Source organism: Salmo salar, chromosome 13, assembly GCF_965601325.2.
Source record: "Salmo salar chromosome 13, fSalSal1, whole genome shotgun sequence".
NCBI classification, from domain to species: Eukaryota; Metazoa; Chordata; class Actinopteri; order Salmoniformes; family Salmonidae; genus Salmo; species Salmo salar.
Window position 1 is genome coordinate 87,270,318 of NC_138303.1, and position 25,051 is coordinate 87,295,368.

The following is a 25,051-nucleotide window of genomic DNA, read 5'->3' on the forward strand; positions in this document are numbered from 1 at the left end:
CTAGGTAGGGTAGGTCATGACTCAAAACATCCCCCTCACATCGTTCCTCTATGGGTAGGTACTGACTGAAAACATCTCCGTCACACCTTTCCTCTATGGGTAGGCGCTGACAAAAAACATGCCAGTCACGCCTTACTCTATGGGTAGGTTTGACAAAAAACATCCCAGTCAAACATTTCCTCTATGGGTAAATAGGGTAGGTCGTGAAACGAAACATCCCCATCTCACTTTTCCTCTATGGGCAGGGACACAAAACATTCCCGTCACACCTTTCCCATATTGGAAGGTACTGACACAAAACATCTCGGTCACACCTTTCCTCTATAGGTAGGATGTGACACACAAAAAACTCACACCTTCACATTACTGGTAGGTGGGGACACAAAACATCCCCATCACACCTTTCCCTACAGGTAGGTACTGACGCAAAACATCCCCGATCAAACCTTTCCTCTATGGGTAGGTGCTGACACAAAAGATCCCCATCACAACTTTCTTGTATGGCTAGGTTTTGACACAAAACATCGCCGTTAAACCTTTCCACTATGGGTAGGTGCTGACACAAAACATCCCAGTCACACCTTTCCTCCATGGGTAGGTAGGGTAGTTACTGACACAAAACATTCCTGTCACACCTTTCCCATATTGGAAGGTACTGACACAAAACATCTCGGTCACACCTTTCCTCTATAGGTAGGATGTGACACACAAAAAACTCACACCTTCACATTACTGGTAGGTGGGGACACAAAACATCCCCATCACACCTTTCCTCTATGGGTAGTAACTAACACAAAACATCCCCATCACACCATTCCTCTATGGGCAGGACGGAACAAAAAACATCTCAGTCACACCTTTCCTCTATGGGTAGGTAGGGTAGGTCATGACTCATAAACTCCCCATCACACCTTTCCTCTATGGGTAGGTTCTGACACAAAACATCCCCGTCAAACCTATCCTCTATGGGTAGATGCTGACACAAAACATCCCAGTCACACCTTTCCTCTATGGGTAGGTAGGGTAGGTCATGACTCATAAACTCCCCATCACACCTTTCCTCTATGGGTAGGTTCTGACACAAAACATCCCCCGTCAAACCTATCCTCTATGGGTAGATGCTGACTCAAAACATCTCCATCACACCTTTCCTCTATGGGTAGATTGGGTAGGTTCTAACACAAAGCATCCCAATCATACCTTTCCTCTATGGGTAGTTGGTGACACAAAACATCCCCATCACACCTTTCCCCTACAGGTAGGTACTGACGCAAAACATCCCCCATCAAACCTTTCCTCTATGGGAAGGTACTGACATAAAACATCCCAGTCACACCTTTACTCTATGGGTAGGTTCTCAAAACAAAACATCCCTGTCACACCTTTCCTCTATGGGTAGGTTCTCAAAATAAAAAAATCACTGTCACACCTTTCCTCTATGGGCAGGTAAGGTAGTAGTGACACAAAACATCCCCCTCACACCTTTCCTCTATGGGTAGGTCCTGACACAAAACATCCTGTCACACCTTTCCTCCATGGGTAGGTCCTGACACAAAACATCCCCATCACACCTTTCCTCTATGGGTAGGTAGGATAGGCCATCACTCAAAAAATCCCCATCACACCTTTCCTCTATGGCTATGTAGAATCATAAAACATCTCCATCCTACCTTTCCTCTATGGGTAAGTTGGGTAGGTATTTAACACAAACCATCCCCATCACACCTTCCTCTATGGGCAGGTTATGACACAAAACATCCCAGTCACACCTTTCCTCTATTGGTAGTTACTGACACAAAACATCCCCGTCACACCTTTCCTCTATGGGTAGGAAGGTACTGACACAAAGCATACCCATCACACCTTTCCTATATTGGTAGGTACTGACACAAAACATCCCTGTCACACCTTTCCTCCATGGGAAGGTGATGACACAAAACATCCCAGTTACACCTTTCCTCTATGAGTAGACTCTGAAACAAAACATTCCTCTCACACCTTTCCATCTAAGGGTAGGTGCTGACAAAAAACATCCCAGTCACAGCTTTCCTCTATAGCGAGGTTCTCAAAACAAAACATCCCTGTCACACCTTTCCTCTATGGGCAGGACGGAACGAAAAAAACATCCCTGTCACACCTTTCCTCTATGAGTAGACTCTGAAACAAAACATTCCTCTCACACCTTTCCATCTAAGGGTAGGTGCTGACAAAAAACATCCCAGTCACAGCTTTCCTCTATAGCGAGGTTCTCAAAACAAAACATCCCTGTCACACCTTTCCTCTATGGGCAGGACGGAACGAAAAAAACATCCCTGTCACACCTTTCCTCTATGGCTAGGTGCTTACACAAAAGATCCCAGTCACAGCTTTCCTCTATGGCTAGGTAGGAACACAAAACATTTCCATCACACCTTTCCTCTATGGGTAGACTGGGTAGGTTCTAACACAAAGCATCCCCATCACACCTTTCCTCTATGGGTAGTTGGTGACACAAAACATCCCAATCACACCTTTCCTCTACAGGTAGGTGCTGACACAAAAAATCCCCGATCAAACCTTTCCTCTATGGGTAGGTGCTGACAAAAAACATCCCAGTCACATCTTTCCTCTATGAGTAGGTACTGACACAAAACACCCCATCACACCATTCCTCTATGGGAAGGTACTGACACAAAATATCGCAGTCACACCTTTCCTCTATGGGTAGGTAGGGTAGGTCATGACACAAAACATCCTGTCACACCTTTCCTCCATGGGTAGGTACTGACACAAAACATCCCCATCACACCTTTCCTCTACAGGTAGGTTCTGACACAAAACATCCCAGTCACACCTTTCCTTTCCGGGTAGGTAGGGACACAAAACATCCCAATCACACCTTTCCTCTATGGGTAGATGCTGACACAAAACATCCTCATCACACCTTTCCTCTATGTGTAGGAAGGTACTGACACAAAGCATACCCATCACACCTTTCCTCCATGGGTAGGTACTGACACAAAACATCCCAGTCACACCTTTCCTCTATGGGTAGGTGCTGACACAAAACATCCCCGTCATACGTTTCCTCTATGGGTAGGTACTGACACAAAACATCCTAGTCCCACCTTTCCTCTATGGGTAGGTATTGACAGAAATCATCTCCGTCACACCTTTCCTCTATGGGTAGGTAGGGTAGGTCATGACTCAAAAAATCCCCATCACACCTTTCCTCTATGGCTAGGTAGGAACACAAAACATCTCCATCACACCTTTCCTCTATTGGGTAGGTTCTAACATAAAACATCACAGTCACACCTTTCTTCTATGGGTAGGTGCTGACACAAAACATCCCAGTCACACCTTTCCTCTATGGGTAGGTAGGGTAGGTCATGACTCAAAAAATCCCCATCACACCTTTCCTCTATGGGTATGTGCTGACACAAAACATCCCAGTCACACCTTTCCTCTATGGGTAGGTAGGGTAGGTCATGACTAAAAAAATCCCCATCACAACTTTCCTCTATGGCTTGGTAGGAACACAAAAAATCCCCATCACACCTTTCCTCTATGGGTAGTTGGGGACACAAAACATCCCCATCACACCTTTCCTCTATTGGTAGGTTCTGACACAAAACATCTCCATCACACCTTTCCTCTATGGGTAGGTTCTGACACAAAACATACCTGTCACACCTTTCCACTATGGGTAGGTAAGGTAGTAGTGATACAAAACATCCCCATCACACCTTTCCTCTATGGGTAGTTGGGGACACAAAACATCCCCATCACACCTTTCCTCTATTGGTAGGTTCTGACACAAAACATCTCCATCACACCTTTCCTCTACGGGTAGGTACTGACACAAAACACCCCATCACACCATTCCTCTATGGGAAGGTACTGACAGAAAACATCCCAGTCACACATTTTCTCTACGGGTCGGTTCTCAAAACAAAACATCCCGGTCACAACTTTCCTCTATGGGTAGGTAAGTTAGTAGTGACACAAAACATCCCCGTCACACCTTCCCTCTTTGGGTAGCTTCTGACATAAAACATCCCAGTCACACCTTTCCTCTATGGCTATGATAGAACACAAAACATCTCCATCACACCATTCCTATATGGGTAGATTGGGTAGGTTCTAACACAAAGCATCCCCATCACACCGTTCCTCTATGGGCAGGACGGAACAAAAAACATCCCCGTCACACATTTCCTCTATGGGTAGGTGCTTACACAAAACATCCCTGTCACACCTTTCCTGTATGGATAAGTTCTGACAAAAAACATCCCAGTCAAGCCTTTCCTCTATGAGTAGGTACTGACACAAAACACCCTATCACACCATTCCTCTATGGGAAGGTACTGACACAAAACATCCCAGTCACACCTTTAATCTATGGGCAGGTAAGGTAGTAGTGACACAAAACATCCCCCTCACACCTTTCCTATATGGGTAGGTCCTGACACAATACATCCCGTCACACCTTTCCTCCAAGGGTAGGTGGAGACACAAAACCCCTCACACCTTCCCTATATGGGTAGATGGGGACACAAAACATCCCCATCACGCCTTTCCTCATTGGTAGGTCCTGACACAAAACATCCCGTCACACCTTTCTTCCAAGGGTAGGTTCTGACACAAAACATCCCCATCACACCTATCCTCTACAGGTAGGTTCTGACACAAAACATCCCTGTCACACCTTTCCTTTACGGGTAGGTAGGGACACAAAACATCCCAATCACACCTTTCCTCTATGGGTAGGTTCTGACACAAAACATCCCCATCTCACATTTCCTATATGGGTAGGAAGGTACTGACACAAAGCATACCCATCACACCTTTCCTCCATGGGTAGGTTGAGACACAAAACCCCTCACACCTTCCCTATATGGGTAGATGGGGACACAAAACATCCCCATCACGCCTTTCCTCATTGGTAGGTACTGACACAAAATTTCCCAGTCACACCTTTCCTCCATGGGAAGGTGATGACACAAAGCATCCCAGTTACACCTTTCCTCTACGGGTAGGTCCTGACACAAAACATCACAGTCACATCGTTCCTCTATGAGTAGACACTGAAACAAAACATCCCTCTTACACCTTTCCTCTAAGGGTAGGTTCTGAAACAAAACATCCCAGTCACACCTTTCCTGTATGGGTAGGTGCTGACAAAAAACATCCCAGTCACAGCTTTCCTCTATGGCGAGGTTCTCAAAACAAAACATCCCAGTCACACCTTTCCTCTACGGGCAGGACGGAAGAAAAACATCCCTGTCACACCTTTCCTCTATGGGTTGGTGCTTACACAAAGATCCCCATCACAACTTTACTCTATGGGTAGGTGCTGACACAAAACATCCCCGTCAAACCTTTCCTCCGTGGGTAGGTGCTGACACAAAACATCCCAGTCACACCTTTCCTCTATGGGTAGGTGCTGACAAAAAACATCCCAGTCAAGCCTTTCCTCTATGAGTAGGTACTGACACAAAACACCCTATCACACCATTCCTCAATGGGAAGGTACTGACACAAAACATCCCAGTCACACCTTTACTCTATGGGTAGGTTCTCAAAACAAAACATCACTGTCACACCTTTCCTCTATGGGTAGGTTCTCAAAACAAAACATCACTGTCACACCTTTCCTCTATGGGCAGGTAAGGTAGTAGTGACACAAAACATCCCCCTCACACCTTTCCTCTATGAGTAGGTCCTGACACAAAACATCCCGTCTCACCTTTCCTCCAAGGGTAGGTTCTGACACAAAACATCCCCATCACACCTTTCCTCTATGGGTAGGTACTGACAGAAAACATCTCCGTCACACCTTTCCTCTATGGGTAGATTGGGTAGGTTCTAACACAAAGTATCCCCGTCACACCTTCCTCTATGGGTAGTTGGTGACACAAAACATCCCCATCACACCTTTCCTCTACAGGTAGGTTCTGACACAAAACATCCCTGTCACACCTTTCCTTTACGGGTAGGTAGGGACACAAAACATCCCAATCACACCTTTCCTCTATGGGTAGGTTCTGACACAAAACATCCCCATCACACCTTTCCTCTATGGGTAGGAAGGTACTGACACAAAGCATACCCATCACACCTTTCCTTTATTGGTAGGTACTGACACAAAACTTCCCTGTCACACCTTTCCTCCATGGGTAGGTTGAGACACAAAACCCCTCACACCTTTCCTCTATGTGTAGGTACTGACACAAAACATCCCAGTCACACCTTTCCTCTATGGGTAGGTTTTGACAGAAATCATCTCCGTCACACCTTTCCTCTATGGGTAGGTAGGGTAGGTCATGATTCAAAAAATCTCCATCACACCTTTCCTCTATTGGGTAGGTGCTGACACAAAACATCCCAGTCACACCTTTCCTCTATGGGTAGGTAGGGTAGGTCATGACAAAAAATATCCCCATCACACCTTTCCTCTATGGGTAGATTGGGTTGGTTCTAACACAAGCATCCCCGTCACACCTTTCCTCTATGGGTAGTTGGTGACACAAAACATCCCCATCACACCTTTCCTCTATTGGTAGGTTCTGACACAAAACATCTCCATCACACCTTTCCTCTATGGGTAGGTTCTGACACAAAACATACCTGTCACACCTTTCCACTATGGGTAGGTAAGGTAGTAGTGATACAAAACATCCCCATCACACCTTTCCTCTACGGGTAGGTACTGACAGAAAACATCCCAGTCACACCTTTCCTCTATGGGTAGGTTCTCAAAACAAAACATCCCTGTCACACCTTTCCTCTATGGGTAGGTAAGGTAGTAGTGACACAAAACATCCCCATCACACCTTTCCTCTATTGGTAGGTTCTGACACAAAACATCTCCATCACACCTTTCCTCTATTGGTAGGTTCTGACACAAAACATCTCCATCACACCTTTCCTCTATGGGTAGGTACTGACACAAATCATCCCAATCACGCCAATCCTCTATGGGGACATTCTGAAACAAAACATCCCGTCACACCTTTCCTCTATGGGTAGTTACTAACACAAAACATCCCGTCACACCTTTCCTCTATGGGTAGTTACTAACACAAAACATCCCCATCACACCTTTCCTGTATGGGTAGTTACTAACACAAAACATCCCCATCACACCTTTCCTCCAAGGGTAGGTAGGGTAGGTACAGACACAAAACATTCCAGTCACACCTTCCTCTATTGGTAGGGACTGACACAACACATCCCTGTCACACATTTCCTCTATGAGTAGGTTGTGACACAAAAACCCCTCACACCTTCCCTTTATGGGTAGTTGGGGACACAAAACATCCCCGTCACACCTTTCCTCTATGGGTAGGTTCTGAAACAAAACATTCCTGTCACACCTTTCCTCCATGGGTAGGTTGAGACACAAAACCCCTCACACCTTTCCTCTATGTGTAGGTACTGACACAAAACATCCCAGTCACACCTTTCCTCTATGGGTAGGTTTTGACAGAAATCATCTCCGTCACACCTTTCCTCTATGGGTAGGTAGGGTAGGTCATGATTCAAAAAATCTCCATCACACCTTTCCTCTATTGGGTAGGTGCTGACACAAAACATCCCAGTCACACCTTTCCTCTATGGGTAGGTAGGGTAGGTCATGACAAAAAATATCCCCATCACACCTTTCCTCTATGGGTAGATTGGGTTGGTTCTAACACAAGCATCCCCGTCACACCTTTCCTCTATGGGTAGTTGGTGACACAAAACATCCCCATCACACCTTTCCTCTATGGGTAGTTGGGGACACAAAACATCCCCATCACACCTTTCCTCTATTGGTAGGTTCTGACACAAAACATCTCCATCACACCTTTCCTCTATGGGTAGGTTCTGACACAAAACATACCTGTCACACCTTTCCACTATGGGTAGGTAAGGTAGTAGTGATACAAAACATCCCCATCACACCTTTCCTCTACGGGTAGGTACTGACACAAAACACCCCATCACACCTTTCCTCTATGGGAAGGTACTGACAGAAAACATCCCAGTCACACCTTTCCTCTATGGGTAGGTTCTCAAAACAAAACATCCCTGTCACACCTTTCCTCTATGGGTAGGTAAGGTAGTAGTGACACAAAACATCCCCATCACACCTTTCCTCTATGGGGACATTCTGAAACAAAACATCCCGTCACACCTTTCCTCTATGGGTAGTTACTAACACAAAACATCCCGTCACACCTTTCCTCTATGGGTAGTTACTAACACAAAACATCCCCATCACACCTTTCCTGTATGGGTAGTTACTAACACAAAACATCCCCATCACACCTTTCCTCCAAGGGTAGGTAGGGTAGGTACAGACACAAAACATTCCAGTCACACCTTCCTCTATTGGTAGGGACTGACACAACACATCCCTGTCACACATTTCCTCTATGAGTAGGTTGTGACACAAAAACCCCTCACACCTTCCCTTTATGGGTAGTTGGGGACACAAAACATCCCCGTCACACCTTTCCTCTATGGGTAGGTTCTGAAACAAAACATTCCTGTCACACCTTTCCTCTATGGTTAGGTAGGGTAGGTCCTGACTCAAAATATCTCCATCCCACCTTTCCTATATGGGTAGGTTGGGTAGGTACTAACACAAAGCATCCCCATCACACCTTCCTCTATGGGTAGGTCCTGACACAAAACATCTCCATCACACCTTTCCTCTACGGGTAGGTCCTGACACAAAACATCTCCATCACACCTTTCCCCCACGGGTAGGTTCTGACACAAAACATACCCGTCACACCTTTCCTCTATGGGTAGGCAGGGACACAAATCATCTCCATCACACCTTTCCTCAATGGGTAGGTTCTGACACAAAACATCTCCATCATACCTTTCCTCGATGGGTAGGTAAGGTAGTAGTTAAACAAAATATCCCCGTCACACCTTTCCTCTATGGGTAGTTGATGACACAGAACATCTCCATCACACCTTTCCTCTATGGGTAGGTTCTGACACAAAACATCCCAGTCACACCTTTCCTCTATGGGTAGGTTCTGACACAAAACATCCCAGTCACACCTTTCCTCTATGGGTAGGTTCTGACACAAAACATCCCAATCACACCTTTCCTCTATGGGTAGGAAGGTACTGACACAAAGCATACCCATCACACCTTTCCTCTATGGGTAGGTTCTGACACAAAACATACCCATCACACCTTTCCTCTATGGGTAGGTACTGACACAAAACATCCCAGTCACACCTTTCCTCTACAGGTAGGTTCTGACACAAAACATCCCAATCACACCTTTCCTCTATGAGTAGGTACTGACACAAAACATCCCAGTCACACCTTTCCTCTACAGGTAGGTTCTGACACAAAACATCCCAATCACACCTTTCCTCTATGAGTAGGTTCTGACACAAAACATCCCAGTCACACCTTTCCTCTACAGGTAGGTACTGACACAAAACATCCCAGTCACACCTTTCCTCTATGGGTAGGAAGGGACTGACACAAAGCATACCCATCACACCTTTCCTCTATGAGTAGGTACTGACACAAAACATCCCAGTCACACCTTTCCTCTATGGGTAGGTGCTGACACAAAACATCCCCGTCATATGTTTCCTCTATGGGTAGTTACTGACACAAAACATCCCCGTCATACCTTTCCTCTATGGGTAGGTACTGACACAAAACATCCTAGTCCCACCTTTCCTCTATGGGTAGGTACTGACAGAAATCATCTCCGTCACACCTTTCCTCTATGGGTAGGTACTGACACAAAACACCCCATCACTTCTAGCTGATTTAACACATTGTCTGTGTACTGCGACATCTTTTTCAGTGCAGACCCATCACACATTTTGTTTGTCTAGGTACTGACACAGAACATCCCCATCACACCTTTCCTCTACAGGTAGGTTCTGACACAAAACATCCCAATCACACCTTTCCTCTATGGGTAGGTACTGACACAAAACATCCCCGTCATACCTTTCCTCTACAGGTATGTCATGACACAAAACCTCCCCGTCATACCTTCCCTCTATGTGTAGGAAGGTACTGACACAAAACATCTCCGTCATACCTTCCCTCTATGGGTAGTTACTGACACAAAACATCCCCGTCATACCTTTCCTCTACAGGTATGTCATGACACAAAACATCCCCGTCATACCTTCCCTCTATGGGTAGTTACTGACACAAAACATCTCCGTCATACCTTTCCTCTATGGGTAGGTACTACATACTGAAGAAGGCTGCAAATCCAAAACCTCTGTCTGCTATCCCTAATGCAGTGAAAATAATAAAAATAATAAAAAATAAAGTAAGCTTTATGCGACATCTTTTTCAGTGCAGACCCATCACACATTTTGTTTGTCTAGGTACTGACACAGAACATCCCCATCACACCTTTCCTCTATGGGTAGGTACTGACACAAAACACCCCATCACATCTAGCTGATTTAACACATTGTCTGTGTACTTCTGTGGTGTGTATTCTAACAGTGTCACTGCAACCTTGCGAGAACAGCGTGTCCAAGCAGTGAATGGTTTATTACTGAGAACCCATCGCACCGTGAGCAAAACATGTCCATCGACAAAAAATAACATTGAAACCTCTGCAGCTTTCACACATGATTCTCATAAAGAATGAACAACAAACAGCTTCAATCCATGTCTGGAGCTAATTGATCACATTTAGTCGTGATACACTTCCGAACAACCCCACCCCCCCAACTAATGCACACTACAAAAAAGAAAAAAGAAAAATCTATGCAGTGTTAACCACAGTAATTACCACAATGCTTGCAGGCTAGATCCTAGTCACAGGCTCATTGACTCAAGGTTATTCTCTAGCACGGATATCTCAGACAAAGCCAATAATTACCACTGGGTACAACTACCTTAGGACAATCAATTGATTTGGCTGCTTCATGTATAAGCATTCCTCATGACGTGCGTGAAAAGCAGGGAGCGGCTGTGGGTGTGTGTGTGTGTGTGTGTGTGTGTAGAGGATAATCTATTGGATCAATCTGTTTTGCACACAAAAACTCTCCCCATAATTAAAATGATGTGAGAGGAGGATACTGGATGTATTGTTGCTGTGGTTAAATAGTAATCAGACAATCTATCAGACAGTTTGGTGTGTGTCTGCGTGCAAAACCCAACAACAAATAGAATACTGGTTTGGTTAGTGGCTAAGAGCCCTGAACTAACATCGAGTAGCTTTTAAACTGATGTGGCATGCTTCTGTTGTTGCACTCTTGGATAAGGGATGCACCAAACCAAACCCCCTTGGCTAGGCTAAATGCAGCTGTATCCTATGTCTATCCCTATTCCTGTGTAAATAGTGATAATGATTATTATTAGAATAGGACCCTTGCCTTGTTCACAGTTGTTGCCCTTATAGGCAGGGCTGCACATGCAGATGCCGTTGACACATGTGCCGTGATTGGAGCAGGTGGGATCGATGCACTGGTCCTCCTGGATGTCACACTCTGGGCCCTTCCAGCCCGGGTGACACTGGCAGTAACCTTTCTCATAATCTCCATTGCCACTGCACAGGACAGGACAGGAGTCTGGAAGAAAAAAGACAGTACAGCAGCCCTTTAGAAATACTGTGGTGGAAAGAAAATACTTTGGTTTGTTATCATTCAAAACCTTAACTAAAAACTGGTTGTTATCCAAGATGTGAATTGTGAAGCTGTTTGTGTCATTCCAGCCCTAGAAGGTACTACTCAGCTCTCACCCTGAGACCCCAGTGGCGATCTCCCCATGAGCCATATACCAGTTTTAACCAGGTTTCACCCATCACCAATATCTCCCTAATAAGCATGCAGCTGAAGTCACTTAATCCTCTCCCCTGATGGTAGTGCTTTAAGTACTCTCCCCTCCGCTGGGCGCAGGCCACGCACCCCTACTCAAACCCTCTTCCTGTGAAATCCACCTAATCTTTCAAGCATTTCAATTTTTCTTAAGTGGCACCTGAGTTAAACTCCAGTAGCTGCGGCATGGTGCTGCAGCACCGGTATCCCCCTCCAACACCCCCCTCTATTCCCCAAGGCCCCTCTGTACACCAACCACATGAAAACATAATACAGTTTACTATACAATACTACAGTACTTACTATAGAATTCTGTAGTATACTGTATTATTCTGTAGAATACTATACTACATAATGTAGGATCCCTCGATCATGTGCAGTACTTACTATACAATGTTGTACAGTAATATACTGTAGAATACTATAGTAAATACTACAGTATTATCCCACCAAAAAACACTTCAGTAAACACTACAGTAATGTCCGCAAAAACACTATAGTATATACTACAATATTTAATTTGCATTTACCCTGCCCATTCCCCTCCCCATATCCTAATTTGTGCCACCCATAAGTGAGAAATCTACATGCTAAGTATAGACCATATATTGTGTTCGCTTCGGGTTATAGAAAAGAGCAGAATCTCTGAACTATCTGTTCAGAACCCAGTTCTATCTACCTACAGGTTATGGAAAATGTGCTCTTTTATTATTTCTCCAGTAGGTTTCCTCAAGAAGAAAGCCTCCACTTCCATGTTAAAGATAATACAACAAAAACACTATAATAAATTCTACAGTAATGTTTGACAAAATACCACAGTATATTACAGTCTGCAAAACCACTACAGTAAATACTACAGTATACTACAATTTGTAAAAACACTTAATTGCTATAGTATAGATTTTATTTTACTACAGTATTTATACTATTGTTAACTGTAAATACCACAGTATACTACAGTAAATATTCCAGAATTCACTGTAGTACTGTAGGATTTAAGTCCACAAAAACACTACAATGAATACTATTGTGAAGTCTGCAAAAACACTACAGTGAATAATGTAGTATTTATACCATAGTATACTATAGTATTTTTCCATGTGGGAACTCAGCGCCTTACCATGAAAATGGATATTTACAAAATGAGGAAGAACGGATCCTCAGAGTCTCAGAGGCTGCATCATGGAGACTCATGGTAAACATCAGAGCAGAATGTACAGTGCTGTATAGATTCAATAGAGATCTTTGTTCACATGCCAAAAGGATCGGCGTTCCGTCAACGGGACTGTTGTAAATCATGCAGCGCTTTATATCAAGATCGCAGATTTTAGAGTAACAACAAATGTCGGTACATAGAAGTGTCTTATATCGGCTGAAAACTTAAATTCTTGTTAATATAACTGCACTGTCCAATTTACAGTAGCTTTTACTGCGATAAAATGCTATGCTATTGTTTAATGAGAGCTCCTAACAACAAAACACTTTCTTCAACGCGATAGGTTTGATAAATTCCCCTCTGAAGGTGAAATGTGTACTTACATTCTGAAATCTTGCTCTGATTTATCATCCAAAGGGTCCCAGAGATAACATGAAGTGTCGTTTGCTTATAAAAATATTTTTTTTTCATATCCTAAAAAGGTCCATATAGCACGCACGATCAATTTTGTATTTCCACTCGTTCAATTTGCAAAGAAAGGAATCTGTGAAAATCTCACCCTAAACGTTGTTTGAACGAGTCAAATCACATTCGTATGTATTCCTCAGAGATCCTAGAAGGTAACAAGACTTAACTATTTAATTAGGGGTGTAGTATATCCTATAGGACACCATACTTGGTCAGAGAGCGACGCCTTCATGGCACACCGATGATGCGGGCGGCCATCACTTGAAGAACTGTATCTTTGTCAAATAAGCACCAATCGGGGTCAAACAAAGCTAGCTTGATAGCCAATGAGCTGGACTTTACGGGAGTATCCGGAAACCCCATCTCGGTTGCAAAATGTAGGCGCTAACCTTTTGCGACAGCATGCCTTTTCCTTTTGGACACAACGTATAAGAATATTCAGAGTTATGAAGTTATGAAAACTGGTTGTTGAACTTATAATATGACTACTAATACTTGGAAAGCTAAATCAAAGTCTAAGTATACAGATTTGACGATAGTCTTGCAGATAAATGGAATATGAATGCGAATGTCTCATTCACGATTTGCCCAAATGTACATGGGGACTTGACACTAAAAGTCTTGTTGTTCACTCATTTTTCAAGTTATCCATCAGAAACTTTGCACATACCCTGCTGCCATCTTGGGGACACTATCGGAATTAGTGTTGGCTATAACTACGACCTTTCTCTTGCATTTCAAAGCTGGTGGTAGAAAACGACCGGTTGTTTTTTTCGTTGTATTTTCTTCTACCAGATCTATTGTGTTATATTCTCCTACATTCAATTCACATTTCCACAAACTTCAAAGTATTTCCTTTCAAATGGTACCAAGAATATCCATATCCTTGCTTCAGGGCCTGAGCTACAGGCAGTTAGATTTGGGTATGTCATTTGGGTATGTAATTTTTTTTTTTAAAGGTGCTATCCCTAAGAAGTTTTAACCCTTTGGTGTGTAGCCTAAACACTACTCACATCACTAATATGCTGCATTCCCATGCTATATTCCTAGTCTACAAGTATATGCACTCAGTCATAGTGAACCGTTTTCCAGAATGTCTTTGAAACCTGCAGAGCTACGTGAAAGAACATTGCTCCATTCTCCCATTATCCCCTTCTCTCTTCTGCCAGGATCTCTCATCCCTCCAGTCTGTCAGTCTGTTTATGGACAGTTGCAGTGTGGAAGCTGCCTTTCAGACCCTGGCCTGTCCATTAGTCTCATAATATGTCCCAGTTCCACACTGGGAACAGTAATAGACACATTATGCTCGCTACAGTGGCTCCCTGACCTCAGATCTAGGCAGAGACAGATTAAGGCATTCGTCCAGAGCGGTTTGGCCTGGGCAGAGAGAGACCTCACTGACCACAAAGTGGATCTGAAAGCCCCACTGCCGCTTGCTATCCTCATTTAATGCAAAGATTGTAAATAGTCCTCAAAGACAATCAAAATACTCCCATTCAGAGTGACTTTTGGCATTGATAATATTGGTCGTATCCATTACGAAGCACCAGGTTTAATCAAAAAGTAGCCATTGTTATTTGACTATTTAGACTTTACTCTGCAGAATAATTTGATACTGGTAGATTTACAGAATAAAAAAATATATGATGGTCTATCTGACCAAAAACTCAATTTCAACCCAATATTATGTGAGCTTTCATTATGCACAAAAATGTAATTTAAATTTGTATGAATTCATTGGAAGATCCCACATATCTCAGAGGTGCCTAACTTAATATACCTTTTGAGCAGTCTGGTCCCAGGAAACCGCTGAAGCAGTGGCAGTGACCTGCTACACATTCCCCGTTCCCCTTACAGTTGGTGGAGCAGCCGTCCATGGTTTCTACAGACAGAGAAAGTGGTAAAAAACACAACCGTCCATGGGCTAGACAGAAACACCTAGGAGAAAAATGGTGCCAAACTCAGGGTATAATGAACACTTTTACTTTGTGCATCCATTGAGACATATAATAATCTAACATGTTGCATTGGTTACAATAAGGTAACAGATATATGAGCATGAAGATAAAGGAAACTGACATGTACAGAACTACACTGCAGAACCATTCTTGCACTGCCTTTCAGACAACAATTCGTTTTAAAAGACAGAGCAAAAGCATTTCCAGGAGAGGCTGGAAAGAGAGAGCATTAGAAGAAATACATTGGCTCATCTCTCAGCAGAGGCTTACAGATGGGTGACAAAAGGTCAGTCAATTAGGGATGACAGACTTTGCAGCACCTTGCAACGAGCAACAGAACTCAACCGTTTTGATGTTAAAATGGCAGCCTGTTTCACACAATTCTTTTGGTGCAGAGAAAAAACTTAACAAAACATGTTTTTTTGTCTATTTGCAGCTATTGTATAAATGTTATAATTGCTTTGCTTTTTGAGTGCTTTTGTAACCACAGACTACATCCTGGAAATAATGTCACATGTACTGTATTTTTCTTATAAGACTTCATTACTGCTCACAAATATGATTGCATGGTGCATCAATTTTCATTAGTAACTGACACTATGGAGCACCTATTCTACTTTTTACACCAAGAGGAGCCAATTACCGATGGCAGTGCTGAGAACAAGCACTTGTTCCATTTTCTTTCCATCGTTGTAGAAAGCCAGGTACCAGGTTCCAGCGTCCATGTACTCTATGAAGCCCATTTCCTGGAGGGAGGCCAGGATCAGGTTCCTGGGAGAGGCGTTGGAATCCTCCGCCACCGTCAGAACCTCCTGTCTGATCAGCTGCTTCCCGTCCAGGAGCTTGACAAAGTCAAACTACAGGAGAAAAAGAAAACATCCGATTAAAAATGAGGCAGAGGTTTGGAAGTCAAAAGCTGGGACATCACAAGCTCCTGGTTGGGTGAACTGACATGCCCTGACTGACAGGGTGTATCAGGGTTCCTCCAACATCACAGCACGGATATCTATCTCTGGGAACAGGCCAAAACATGAAATCATCATGCGCTGTATCATATCCTGTCATCCATCTTAAAATAACTTGAACTTAACCATATGCAAAGCTCCCGAGCCACCTTTTGACTTTGCCCTTGATGAGCTTAATAAGGAGACAGGCCCCCATGCTGCATTGCTGGATTACCAGATGAGTAGGATATGACAGTAGCCCTGGGCGGGACGCAGTGCCTTAGCTGCACCAGTGTCACTCATGTTTGTGTGTGCTCTTGGAGATAAGCCGAGACCAGGGCTGGTATTACGCTGCTGTCGGCTGGTGACTGCATGCAGCAAAGCCTCTCCATCTGCCGGGCTCAGAGGGACGTCTGTCTTCACCCCTCCACCCGTCCTAAATAATAAACCCAGGGCTGGGTGAGGCCAGGTCCCTAACTCCAATGACATGCCCCCAGGCCTCAGAATAATTCTATGACTCAGGTTCTTCTTATGTGAAACAAATGCTCCCCTACGGAACAACAGCAAAACGATGTTTGTAATTCAGTAGAACCACTGGGGCACAGTAGCCATTGGGCCCCTGCATTTCAAATCATCAGCGATGCAAAGCAGCAGAGGAGGGATCCCAGCCCCTCCATAATTCACTTTCAGCCGGGGATCAGCACATGATGTCACACTGAAGCGGAAATGGCCACTGTCTTCTCCGTACAATCCCCTCGGCGCCAATAGTGACAAAATCTCATTGGAAGAAAAAAAAATTCTGAACTGTGCGTGCCGCCCAGGGGACTGACTCAGATTAATGACTAAAACATCCTATTAGGATTCATCATGCGGAAGCCTGCTGGGTTTACTGGGGCCGGTGAAACAGCTTTGTGACAGATGAGTCACTTGTGTGCAGGTCTCACCGTGACCCTGAGTGCTCAGCCCTGTGACCTGCTGGGTATTCTATCAGCAGATGTAATGAGGGCCGGTCCGGGGGAACATATGCGTGACTGCATGCAGGGGCCAAAAACTGAACTGGGATCAACCGAATCTGCCGACCTGGCTGACAGAGACATCTAATGATGGTGTGGGATTAGTCAGCCCCACTCAGACAGGACTTGAATATGGTCCAACATACAGTTAGCAGGCTATATGCCAAGTGTGATTACTATAATGATTATGAGCATCCTTACGGAACAAAAAGGATGTCTATGTTTAAAAGGAACCTTTCAATAAGCATTAACTCCTTGTTTGTCTGTATCCGTGCACCTACATATGCAAATTAGTATGCAAAAGAGGCAGAAATAAGGAGACTTTAATTGAGTTGACAGGTCTTAATTTCTTGAATGATTTGAACTGTTAATCTTAGATCATATCTATGCTAAGAAGCAGTGATTAGGGAGTTCAGGCATTTTACTGACATCACATTACTTCCCCTAGATATTTCCTTAACTGCATTCATTCCATAACAGTACTGGTAAGAAGCCAACAGTAATGTAGCTAATTCACTGATTGGTGAAGTGATCAAACTTAACATAAAGGCACCACACCTGCTTGATCCAATTTTTTTATTGTGGGTTTCAATGTAGGTGAAGAGTGAGACTGAAGGATCACAGACAGATGGAGGAGGAAAGGAAGTTGTGCATACGGGCTGGGGTACACTCATTAGCATGGGGGGTTGTGTGGATCTGTGCATGTGTGGATCTGTGCATATACCCAGGTGTGCATATAGTTACTTACCGTTGAAGTCGGAAGTTTACATACACTTAGGTTGGAGACATTAAAACTCGTTTTTCAACCACTCCACAAATTTCTTGTTAACAAACTATAGTTTTGGCAAGTCGGTTAGGACATCTACTTTGTGCATGACACAAGTAATTTTTTAAACAATTGTTTACAGACAGATTATTTCACTTATAATTCACTGTATCACAATTCCAGTGGATCAAACGTTTACATACACTAAATTGACTGTGCCTTTAAACAACTTGGAAAATTCCAGAAAATGATGTCCTGGCTTTAGAAGCTTCTGATAGGCTAAGTGACATAATTTGAGTCAATTGGAGATGTACCTGTGGATGTATTTCAAGGCCTACCTTCAAACTCAGTGCCTCAAATCAAAAGAAATCAGCCAAGACCTCCGAAAAAAAAAATTGTAGCCCTCCACATGTCTGGTTCATCCTTGGGAGCAATTTCCAAACGCCTGAAGGTACCACGTTCATCTGTACAAACAATAGTACGCAAATATAAACACCATGGGACCACGCAGCCGTCACACTGCTCAGGAAGGAGACGCGTTCTGTCTCCTAGAGATGAACGTACTTTGGTGCGAAAACTGCAAATCAATCCCAGAACAACAGCAAAGGACCTTGTGAAGATGCTGGATGAAACAGCTACAAAAGTATCTATATCCACAGTAAAGCGAGTCCTATATCGACATAACCTGAAAGGCCGCTCAGCAAGGAAGAAGCCACTGCTCCAAAACCGCCATAAAAAAGCCAGACTACGGTTTGCAACTGCACATGGGGACAAAGGGGATGAAAGAAAAATAAAACTGTTTGGTCATAATGACCATTGTTATGTTTGGAGGAAAAAGGGGGAGGCTTGCAAGCAAAAGAACACCATCCCAACTGTGAAGCACGGGGGTGGCAGCATCATGTTGTGGGGGTGCTTTGCTGCAGGAGGGACTGGTGCACTTCACAAAATAGATGGCATTATGAGGAAGTAAAATGATGTGGATATATTGAAGCAACATCTCAAGACATCAGTCAGGAAGTTAAAGCTTGGTTGCAAATGGGTCTTCCAAATGGACAATGACCCCAAGCATACTTCCAAAGTTGTGGCAAAATGGCTTAAGGACCACAAAGTCAAGGTATTTGAGTGGCCATCACAAAGCCCTGACCTCAATTCTATAGAACATTTGAAAAAGCGTGTGTGAGCAAGGACGCCTACAAACCTGACTCAGTTACACCAGCTCTGTCAGGAGGAATGGGCCATAATTCACCCAACTTATTGTGGGAAGCTTGTGGAAGTCTAACCGAAACGTTTAACCCAGGTTAAACAATTTAAAGGCAATGCTACCAAATACTAATTGAGTGTATGTAAACTTCTGACCCACTGGGAATGTGATGAAAGAAATAAAAGCTGAAATAAATCATTCTCTCTACAATTATTCTGACATTTCACATTCTTAAAATAAAGTGGTGATCCTAACTGACCTAAGACAGGGAATTTTTACTAAGATTAAATGTCAGGAATTGTGAAAAACTGAGTTTAAATGTATTTGGTAAAGGTGTATGTAAACTTCCGACTTCAACTGTATGTGTGTTGGGGTGTTTCAGTCATTGTATAGGTTGGAGTGGGAATACATAAGAGCCTACAGTATGATCGTTTACATGGGAGTGGATGTAATGCTCTTGTGTGTATGAGGTAGGTAGGGGGTACAGTACCTGTGTGTGTGTAGGGGGGATGTTCCTCCGTCCATAGATCCCCAAGAGGGCGTCCCGTGCCAGGGAGACGTTGAACTTGACATACTTAGGGTGGTGAATGGTGATGTGGAAACGCCAGAACAGACCAGGTGGAATGGCCTGGATCACCTCGGTACCAATGTCCACCTCCCCTCGGTCTATCGCTTTCCCCCTGTGGAATAGCTCCTTATCTATATGGTGTAAAAAAAGACACACACACACACACACACAAATGGATATAAACACAAATGAGAACAGCGTCTGTTGCTGCATGTAGATATTGGCTATCCCCCTTTACCTCTATCAGATAATGAGAGGAAATACAGGCAGACTTTAATCTGTTTCATTTCATTGCCTCAACTAATAAGTCCTCCTCTGTCCTTTTAGGAAACATTTTATCCTCATTGTCAGATGAAGTCCTACATCTTCTCAAACTGGAGCTAAAAAACTGTGAACAGACACAGAAACGAACCACATCCGATATGGTGTAATACTATGGTGTATCCAGGATAAGACCAGCAAGCTACCAGATGCTTGTACAAACACCTCCCACATCCAGGCATGAACTAATTATTCTGTGCTGATAACCTCTGGTGTGAGCTCTCTGGCAGGTACGCCAACACACCAGGGTGTCACATTATTGATTCCCTCTCTCATGGCGGGTAACATGAGATCAGCTCAGCTCTACTGTACATATTAAGCTATATTCTATCTGTCAGGTGTCTTCTTACCTTCACATTACTCACTGTACAGAGAGCTCTGGAAACCATGTTTTTAAATGCGCTTTAATTGTATGTATGGAATATTAAAAAGCATCTAAATGCACATACATGTCTAGAGTCACGGATTGATCACACATTAGCCTCGACAACAACCTTGTGAAAAAGGTTGGTTCGGTAATCATAGAAACTGGGCTCTTTTAGTAGAAAACCTGCAGCAGGTGGACAAGGTAATGGTAGTGTTACTGTTGCTACCAGAATAGTTTTACTAGCTCAATCACTGTATAGCTGTGTGATGCTGTTTAGGAGAGGTGGTGTTTGGTCTTTGCCACTGCCACCACAGAACATATCACAGGTTAATGAAGGCATATCTAGCTTGTGCCTCTCCTGCAGGCCATCTTACCTGTCACTTACACTGGGTTCAGAGGGAGGGGGGGGGGGGCAGAAAATAAATTTGAAAAGTGCTTCAAAATAGTCTGACATACAAGCAAATTAATTCTCATAGCCTAAGGGCTATCCTGATAAAGCAATTATTCCAGTAATCCATTTTCAATGAAACCGTCTTTTCAATTACAGTTTTAATTCCCCTCCCCCCTCACTTAATGGACGTCTGAATAGAACAAGCTTTTAATACTTGGGTCTGTCTGTTGATTGAGACAATGCAAAATAATATGGTTATTCTATTTCCTGTAATCCCTCAGATCTATGCTGAGAATAATCTAATTTCTATTCTAAAGAACATTTGCAAACCAATTACAGGATCAATTATATATAGAGGACTGGGCCAACACAACATGCTATGGCAAGTGCCCTCTAAAATCCCTTTTGATTTATCTTATTTTAACCAACGTTCCACCTCGTTTTAATGCTTCTCATGTTTTTGCTAATGATATAACCCACTGGGAAAAAACTGGTTCAATCAATGTTGAATCCACATCATTTCAACAACAAAAAATCTCTGTGATGACGTTGAATAAACGTGGAAAACTGATTGGATTTACAAAAACGTCAGGGAATTTTGTATTTTTTAACCAACTTTTAACGTAAAATGGTTGGTAAAATTCCTCAAGTACCTCCACGTATCTGTAAGGTTCTGTATTCATTTTCTTAGTCAACCTTGTGTTCTGTTTCGTTATGTTCTTGAACGTAGCCCTGTTTCGTTATGTTCTTGAACGTAGCCCTGTCTTTCATTTTTGTTCATTGATTTCACCTGTGTTAGTTACTCACCTGGTCTCTTCAGCTCCTTATTTAGTTCAGTTCATTCGGTTTGTGCCTTTGTGAGGTATTGTTCGTTTTGACTCTACTAATCCTTTTCCTAGCTTGTTTGTGAGATCCGAGGGCGGCAGGTAGCCAAGTGGTTAGAGCGTTGAACTAGTAACTGAAAGGTTGCAAGATCAAATCCCTGAGCTGACAAGGTAATAATCTGTTGTTCTGCCCCTGAACAAGGCAGTTAACCCACTGTTCTTAGGCTGTCATTGAAAATAAGAATTTGTTCTTAACTGACTTGGCTAGTTAAATAAAGGTAAAAAAACAGGTACAGCCTTCAGGCCAAGTTTTGATTCACCTGCCTGTTTGCTTACCTGTGTATGACCATCGCCTGCCTGTGACCACGATTCCTGCCTTCTGCGATGGCAAAATAAACACCTGCCGTGCTCTGCGTGTGAATCTACACCTTTTTCTCCCTGATTATTCATTACAGTATCATCATGAAAAACTGGAATTAACATTTCCTGGAATTTATCCCTGATGTTGAATTCGCCTTTCCTTACTTCTATAAAGCATTCCAGGATGTATACAACAAGCACGCCCCTTTCAAACAATACAGAATTAAGGGAAGAGACAACCCTTGGTTTTCAGACGAACAAGCTGAAATCATAAGGAAATGGAATGCTTTGTGGGTTAAAGCAAGATGGTCTGATTCAGCTGATTGGGTGGCTTTTCAACGCCTTGGAATCAGGTTGTGGCTATGACCTGAAAGCAGACCTCTACCTCAAATCTACTGCTGATAATCTGAATAATCCTTTCAAATATTGGCAAGTAATGAATGGTTTAGAGTGCCAAAAAGATGCACAGCTCCCTAAACAACAGCTGGTTGACTCACAGGTGGTACCCGAGAGAACCACTATTCTTAACTCTTTTAATCAACATTTTCTTGATGCAGGCAGATTATTTGATAGGGTTAAAGGCTTACACGAGCCACCTGTGAAATTACCTGACCCTCCTAAGCACTCCATCTCCAGGTTCTCCTTGTCACCCTTCTCTGTCTCAGGTGTGTAGTGCCCTGAGATCAACTGATAAAAAAATGAAAAGAATCCCCTGGCCCTGATGATCTAGACCCCCGCCTACTACAAAAAGCTGAAGACAATATTACTCCCCCTTTAACATACATCTTTAACTTCACCCTAGAATGTAATAATCTCCAAGTTATGGAAATCAGCATTTGTCCTACCTCTTTTGAATGAAAGTGATCCCACTACTGAATAACTATCTGCCAATATCTAAATAGTCTGTTCTGACAAAGGTATTGTAGTCCCTAGTCAATAAGCAGCTAAAAGTCCTACCTCTCTGAATTTTTTTTTTTGCGCGGTATGCAATCAGGTTTCAGGTCTAGCCACAGCACTGTCACAGCAACTTTGAAGGTTTTGAATGATATTCACTCTGCACTGGATAAGTAGCTGCATTGAGTATCTGTATTCATAGACTTGTCAAAAGCATTTGTGACAGTGGACCACACTGTCTTGGTGGAGAGATTGAAGTGTATTGGGATTACTGGTCATCCTCTGGAGTGGTTTGTGAACTACATGTCAAATCGAACCCAGCGTGTTAAGGCAGACGGTTGTCAGACACCATGGAGTTGTGCTCGGATGTGCCTCAAGGATACATTTTAGGTCCCGTTTTTTTTCTATATCAACAACATTGGGAGACATATTGAGACAGCTGATTGACTTTGACAGCAGACAGCTTTTAACATCATTCAACAGAATCTGTACGATTTGAAGCTTGTTCTGAAGTCCTCTGAAACAAAATGAATGGTATTTTCCAATACTAATCACTCTGAAAACCATGTAATTATTACCTTGGAATGACATTCTATAGAGCAAGTCAAAATGTACAAATATCTGGCAGTTTGGGTAGATGAAAAGTTGAGAACATTGTAGAGAACATTGTCAGGAAACTCAAGCTGCGTATTGGGTTTTATTACCGGCACAAAGCTTGATTTAATTTTTCTGTCAGAAAATAGTTGATTTGTTGTACTTTTCTCTCTGTGTATACTATTTATGTGCGCGCCTCAAGCCCTACACTGAAGGCTCTTGGCTCTGTGTTTCATGCAGTCCTTCATTTTGTCACCAATCAGAGATGTCTAACTCACCACTGTGATCTCTACAGTGTTGTCGGGTGGACATCACTAGCAACACGCGGGCTCAAACACGGGTACATTCTTATTTATACTGAACAAAAATATAAATGCAACATGCTAAATTGTCAATGATTTTACTGAGTTACACTTCACTTGAAATGAATTCATTAGGCCCTAATCTATGGATTTCACATGACTGGGAATACAGATATGCATCTGTTGGTCACAGATAACTTAAAAGGTAGTGGCCTGGATCAGAAAACCAGTCAGTATCTGGTGTGACCACCATTTGCCTCATGCAGCGCAACACATCTCCTTCACATAGAGTTGATCAGGCTGTTGATTGTGGCCTGTGGAATGTTGTCCCACTCCTCTTCAATGGTTGTGCGAAGTTGCTGGATATTGGCGGGAACTGGAACACGATGTCGTACACGTCGATCCAGAACATCCGAAACATGCTCAATGGGTGACATGTCTGGTGAGTACGCAGTGTTTGTTTCGTAGAACAGGGAGGTTGTGAAGGGGAGCTGGCTGGAGGATCTCTGGTCTGAAAGAGTTAACAATGATGCTGTGGGCTGTAGCCTGCTAGGGGATTAAGCCATGCTCTCTTACTTTAATTAACTGCCCATGAAGCTCCTCCTGATTACTTCATTGTCAATGCATGCTAATGTGACCCGGCATAGCTATGCTACATTGTACCAGCCTCAGAGTGCACACTGCCTTGTACACTGTGTCAATCTAGCAGTAGTACCTGCAGTGTTTCCTATTCCTCCCCTGTCAGAGGGCTACGATATGGAAATACTGAAACTCAGACACCAAGCTTTTACTGAGATTCATTATGTGCTTATGCAGGGCAATCCAATATTTTCATAACTGATTTGATTTTAATCTACTCTTCAACATTGTCCTAGTTGCAGAGAACATTTTCTGGTTCACGCACTTATAGAAATGGAATTGAATTATGTGGAATGGAACTGAATTATTTCACTCATTGCCGATATGGAACTGTATGTCTGCGGCGTTTTGGACCCCAGGGTTGGTCTGGTGTTATTGGAATAATTCTATTTCTCTATCTCGATGATTCTATGAGTTTATTTTTCGAAAATGGGACATTTCTATAATCAGATCTTTATCGTGCTAATGGAGGCAATGCCC

The 25,051-nt window shown here is 43.2% G+C and overlaps 1 protein-coding gene and 1 non-coding gene across 2 annotated transcripts in view; one reads left to right on the forward strand and one right to left on the reverse strand.

Moving 5' to 3' along the window:
• Positions 1-25,051, reverse strand: part of tenm1 (teneurin transmembrane protein 1) — a 235,903-nt gene that overhangs the window by 91,787 nt on the left and 119,065 nt on the right. Inside the window, exons 7-10 of the mRNA XM_014137548.3 lie at positions 19,802-20,010; positions 16,031-16,244; positions 15,210-15,311; positions 11,365-11,559 (exon numbers count right to left, since the gene is read on the reverse strand). Of these exons, the coding sequence (XP_013993023.1) occupies positions 11,365-11,559; positions 15,210-15,311; positions 16,031-16,244; positions 19,802-20,010 (720 nt within the window). The remainder of the gene's footprint in view (positions 1-11,364; positions 11,560-15,209; positions 15,312-16,030; positions 16,245-19,801; positions 20,011-25,051) is intronic.
• On the forward strand, positions 12,499-12,551 carry LOC123726256 (U7 small nuclear RNA). The gene has a single exon (XR_006758647.1). It is a non-coding gene; the product is annotated as a U7 small nuclear RNA (small nuclear RNA).